Genomic DNA, 5,670 nt, shown 5'->3' with positions numbered 1-5,670 from the left:
GTTGCTATTTTGAGACCCTTACTCATAAGAACAGATTAAGGAAGGGGTGGTTTTGATTTGGTGATCTCAGTTCTGAGCTCTCCACCTCTTAAAGAAATGGTGTGTGTGCATGTGTGTGTGCTTCTGCGTGTGCACTAGTATAAGCCTGCTGGTCTTAGAGAGGAGCTGCAAAACCACATGGTCCTCCCACTCCCACATTCAACAATGCATACTAACAGATCCTTTCAGAAAATTATGTTTATCTTATTATCAAAGTACTGATGTGTCAAAGCACTCGGATTACATTTCTTTGATGTTGTCTGCTGCTCACGATGTCAAGGGGAAGTATTTGGCCTCTTATGTCCCTGAAAAACTGTCCTCAGCCTTGTCACACTTAGAGCACAAACGCTTTCCAGGAACAAGGATTTTAGTGGCTCACCATTGCCTGGAACTCTTGTTAATTCCAGTGAACTCAAGGCTCCCACCATGTCTAGCATTCATGCAGAAGCATTTCCTGGCTCTTCTCCCTGTAGCATATGGTTCTTTTACTACTCTCCTCAATGTTTCAGCAGAAGTCATCTCTCTTGTGGTGACACCTTAGCCCCTAACACTGCAGATAGTGAAGTCTTGTGCTCAGAAACTTCTCTGCTCTGGTTCCCCATGTTTTTAGTTTGCACATGAATTATACCATTCACTTCTCACCTGGTGCAGCTTATTCTTACATTATTAACTCTTTTTAAAATCAACTTGCCGTTGTCCTTGCACCAGATTGCATGCAAATGTTGCTTTATTCATCAGTCATTTCATACATCCAAATACCTATGTTTGCATTAAACAAAAGTTGCTTATTTCTGTCACCAAAAAAATAGGTAGTTGAATTTATATCAGCTATATTAAGTTTTAATATTTTATGAATCATGCTGAACTAAAAAATTTTCACAAGACTACAAACTTCTTTTCCAGGCTGATTTCCCATTCTGTGTGTTTTCTCCACTATTCTTTATTAAACTTTGTTTTAAGTTAACATCTTTTCTTTTGTTTATTGGCCATGCCTTTGTCCTCTCCTATGACTTGTCTATTCTAACCTTGTGCCCTTTATTTCCTTCTGTATTTTCGGTCCTCCTGTTATCCGTGTGTGAGATACATATGTATTCTGAATACTAATGCTTTGTTGATTACATGTGTAGCAAGCAATTCTTTCCTGCCTATGACTAGTCTTTCTCCTTCCTTTATAGTGTCTTTTTCATACAAATACTTTAAATTTAAAATAGTCAAAATGTAAGACATTTTTATTATATTTTGTGTGTTTCATGCTAGCTTAAAAATTAATTACTTTCCTCATATCATAAACACATTTTCCTCTAAAAATTCTTCAGTGTTGTGGATATAGTTTTTATAGAACATTGTATAAGTTTAAGTAGTACAGTGTGTTGATTTGACATGCTTATGGTATGCTCCTTTAAATTGTTTGAAGCTTTGCTTTTCACAATTATTCTTTAGGAATTATTTCTTGTACATGGGTATTCTATTGTTCCAACACTGTTTACTATGGCCACTCCATTCTTTCCCTGCTCATTTCAAACCAACACATGTCATATACTCTCAGCTAGTAAATGCTTCATCTGTGTCTGAACTCTCTAGTCTGTCAGTAGGTATATTCTTCATTTCTGACATCAGTACTACTCCACTGTTTGAATTACCATAGTAAATCATACTGATATCTAATGAGATCATTTCTTTCTTTTTATTCTCTATCTTCAAATCATCTTAGCTCTTTATGTTTCCTCATTCTTTGCATGATAAATTCCAGGGTTTTTTGTTTTGTTTTTGTTGTTATTTTTTTAATTCCAGGTTTAAAAGAAATCTGTTGATTAGGGTTACATAAAATTCATACATTATTTGGAAGACACAGATAATTTTACCACCCTGAGTCTCACCATTAACATCGTTTACCTCTTCATTTTTTAGGTAATCTTTTTTTTGTCCTTCAGTCAAGTTTTGTAATTTTTGAAACCAGTTGGACCTCTTTTGTTAGAATTATTTCTAGATTCCTTAATATTTTCTATTGCCATTGTGAATGAGGAGTCTTTTTTAAAATTATATTTTCTAATTTGCTATTACTTAAGTATAAGAACAGTATTGACTGTTTTAAATATTGATCTGTATCAGACAAACTTGCTGATACTTCTAGAGATTCCCTTGGGAATTTATGATTGATTTAGATTTTCTTGGGTTTTCTTTGTAGACAATTGTATTATTCTTTCATTCTTTTCTTTCCATTTCTCTTTTTATACCCAAACATTCTAGTGTTATTTCATAAACTGAGCAAGACTTCACCTGTTGTACACAAAAGACTCAAATTAGCTCTCTACTTCATACAGATCTGTGGCCACATCTCTTGAACCAAAGGGAAATTACAAACCAGACCCCTTCCTTTAGGGCCTTGTTCCTAGTTGGAAATCTCAAGGGGCCATGGCATCGTCATCTCTGTCTTATAATTGCATTCCCAATTCTTAGTTGTAGGTTTGGCTAGATATATTTTATTATTTTTTAAATTTATCTAGAATTTCTGTGTGTTTAAATTGGAACAGGATTTGTCAACATCAGCTTAGTCTGTTATATTGCCAAGGATCACACCTCTAAAATAGTACACTTCCACACCAGATGAACTAAGCATAATGTCTGATCCCTTTTGCTTTATTGAACCCTCTCAACCCTAAGTAAGATATTATGATTCCATGCAAGGACAAGAAAAGGCACTTTAAGAAAGAAGTCTAAATACTTTTAGGTTCAGAAACAGGAAAGGATATCATGTTTGGGGAAACATACTTAGATCTGCATCCCCTGTGCTTAGCATATGATTCACACAAGCACTATAGGAGATATTGAGAATTAGTGATTGAATCAATTATGTATTGAATTAATTATTGAGTAGAATTCTTTTGGGAAAAATTAGTGAATTATTCAGGATACCCTAAAAAGAGGATAATAATGAACACAGGATAATAAATACTGCAGTATAAATAGATCTCAAAATGTGTAATCGTTTGAACAGAATAAGATATTATGTGTCTCCTATGTAACAGTGCCAGTGGGTATCCTTGGTGGTGGGTGGCTCCACTGGATGTGGAGATCTAGGGGTACCAGCTCATTTCACCATGTGACTCTATTACGCTGTTCAGCCTCTGGGACAGTTGTGTCTAGCTCACAGGAAGCCTAGAAAGAAAACACATGGATGAACTGGTAGACTAAAACTCAGTCACACACCTCAGTGCAAGGGAGCCTGGGAAATCTAGTCTGATTGTGCATCCAGGGAGAAGAGAACAAAACAATAAACCTTACTTTAATTCTAGAAATATTGAGTGCAAACTTATTTGTTAATAAAATGAACAATATTTCACAATAACTTCTCTGGGGGTGATTAAAATGAACAAAGTATGGTTGTACTTTAAAAAAAACAAAGCCTACAAACTACTTATGTTGGATGTGCAAAGTAGGAAGTCTGAACAGACATGTTGACAGGGTGGCCGAACACAGAAATACAGGAAAGAGATTATCGAGGCTACAGATACAGACCTGAGAGTTTACTCTGCAGTTCTGGAAGTGGCTATTGACTTGGATGACCATCAAAAGGAATAATAAAGAAAGAAAACAGAAGGGTGAAGAGAAAAGCTTTGAAATGCTCTATATTAGAGAGTTTCCAAAGAGGTAAAAACTATCAAGGAGGGGGTGAAAGTCTTATTTGAAAATGGGAATCTTAGGGAGGAAATTCACTAGGCTCATTTTGGCTAAGACTTCAGTCCACTGGTCTTTGTGATTAAAAGTCTTTTGATGGCAGTGTACATGCCTGTTACTTCCTGGGCTCTGGCATCATTATGACTTTGGTCATTGGAACAATTATTAATATCCAAGCTGGTCCTTGTACTAATACACCTTTTACACTAGACTATTTTATCAAAAACTCCAAAATGCTATCATTTCCAAATCATATGTAATAAAATTAGCACTTCATTCTGATTTTCTGTTAAGTTGTAAGGTCCCTGAGAGCACAGACTATGCCTTACAGGTTAAATAAAAAGATTAATAAATTGCATTTTTCACATATTTTTAATTTTTCCATGTACCTAACAAAGTATCCAGTGCATGCAATATGAAAATAAAGTACTTGTTAATTGATTAAATCCTAGGTGTTTTTGTGGTGGTACTGAAATTGGGAAGTATGGGCACTTCTGATTCAAAGATTACTCACTTCTTAGACATGAGTGTCCAGGCCTAACTGTCAATTAGTCCCACTGATCAACAAGAATATTTCCCCAAAGTCTTGGCTCTCTCCAGGTTTACTAAACTCACCTGTAGAGATGAGCCGACTTGTCACTTGAATCAAAACTGATGGATAAAGAAAATCATAACACACAGTAACTTCACCAGTAATTCTGGATTCCTCTTCTCTTTCTAATTAAAAGAGCCATGAGAGAAGATAACAGGTCCTCTGCCCTGGAGTTTATCCTCCTGGGAGTCAGCAGGAAGCAGGAACAGGAAGATTTCTTCTTCATCCTCTTTCTCTTCATTTACCCCATCACACTGATTGGAAACCTGTTTATCATCTTGGCCATTCGCTCCGACACTAGACTTCACAACCCCATGTATTTTCTCCTTGCTAACCTCTCCTTTGTTGACATCTTCTTTTCTTCTGTAACCATCCCTAAGATGCTAGCCAACCATCTCTTGGGCACCAAAGCCATTTCCTTTAGGGGCTGTCTGACACAGATGTATTTCATGATTGCCTTGGGTAACACAGATAGCTATATCCTGGCTGCGATGGCATATGACCGTGCAGTGGCCATCAGCCGCCCACTTCATTACATAACAATTATGAGCCCACGAACTTGTGTCCTGCTAGTTGTTGGGTCCTGGGTGGTTGGAAATGTCAACGCCCTCCCCCACACTCTGCTCACAGCTAGTCTATCCTTCTGTGGCAACCAGGAAGTGGCCAGTTTCTACTGTGACATTACCCCTTTGCTCAAGCTGTCCTGTTCTGACATCCACTTTAATGTGAAGATGATGTATCTCGGGGTTGCTGTTTTCTCTGTGCCATTGCTATGTATCATCATCTCCTATGTAAAGGTCTTCTCCACAGTCTTACGTGTCCCATCCACCAAGGGTGTGCTCAGAGCCTTCTCTACCTGTGGCTCCCACCTCACAGTGGTTTCTTTGTATTATGGGACAGTCATGGGCATGTACTTCCGCCCCCTGACCAGTTACAGCTTAAAAGATGCTGTGATAACTGTGATGTACATCGCAGTGACCCCAATGTTAAATCCTTTCATCTATAGTCTGAGAAACCGGGACATGAAGGCTGCCCTGGAAAAACTCTTCAGCAAGAGAATCTCCATGTAAGCAATGTGAGTTCATCCATTGGAGACCTCAGTCACCAGTTAAAATGAACATGGTAATCTATTCCCAATGTCCTCCCCTTTCAAGGAGCCACATCCACTCTTTCCAGCTAAAATCTGTTTTTCTGAGATATTTTTAAGTTTGTGATTCATCTTATTGAAATTGTCACTTTGTCCACATTGTCCTTCAGCAGAGTGGCAGCACACAATATTGGGTTCATGTCTCAGCTATTGTACTGACTCTCAGAAGAAACTGGAAAAGGTCTGAAGCTCTGCTTCCACATCCACAGTTATGAAA

General features: G+C 37.6%; 1 protein-coding gene across 1 annotated transcript; it reads left to right on the top strand.

Moving 5' to 3' along the window:
- Window positions 1–4,446: 4,446 nt before the first annotated feature.
- LOC119048691 (olfactory receptor 1A1) lies at window positions 4,447–5,376 on the top strand. Its single transcript, XM_037144373.2, has one exon. The coding sequence runs from the start codon at window positions 4,447–4,449 to the stop codon at window positions 5,374–5,376; it is 930 nt and encodes a 309-aa protein (XP_037000268.2).
- Window positions 5,377–5,670: the final 294 nt, after the last annotated feature.

The sequence above is a fragment of the Artibeus jamaicensis genome, unplaced genomic scaffold, assembly GCF_021234435.1.
Source record: "Artibeus jamaicensis isolate MK-2021 breed Jamaican fruit bat unplaced genomic scaffold, CSHL_Jam_final contig_774, whole genome shotgun sequence".
NCBI classification, from domain to species: Eukaryota; Metazoa; Chordata; class Mammalia; order Chiroptera; family Phyllostomidae; genus Artibeus; species Artibeus jamaicensis.
This window is presented reverse-complemented; position numbering and strand designations above follow the sequence as displayed.

Bases quoted from the DNA above. Each gene is read 5' to 3' on its own strand.
- LOC119048691 (XM_037144373.2), top strand. From the start codon at position 4,447: ATGAGAGAAGATAACAGGTCCTCTGCCCTGGAGTTTATCCTCCTGGGA.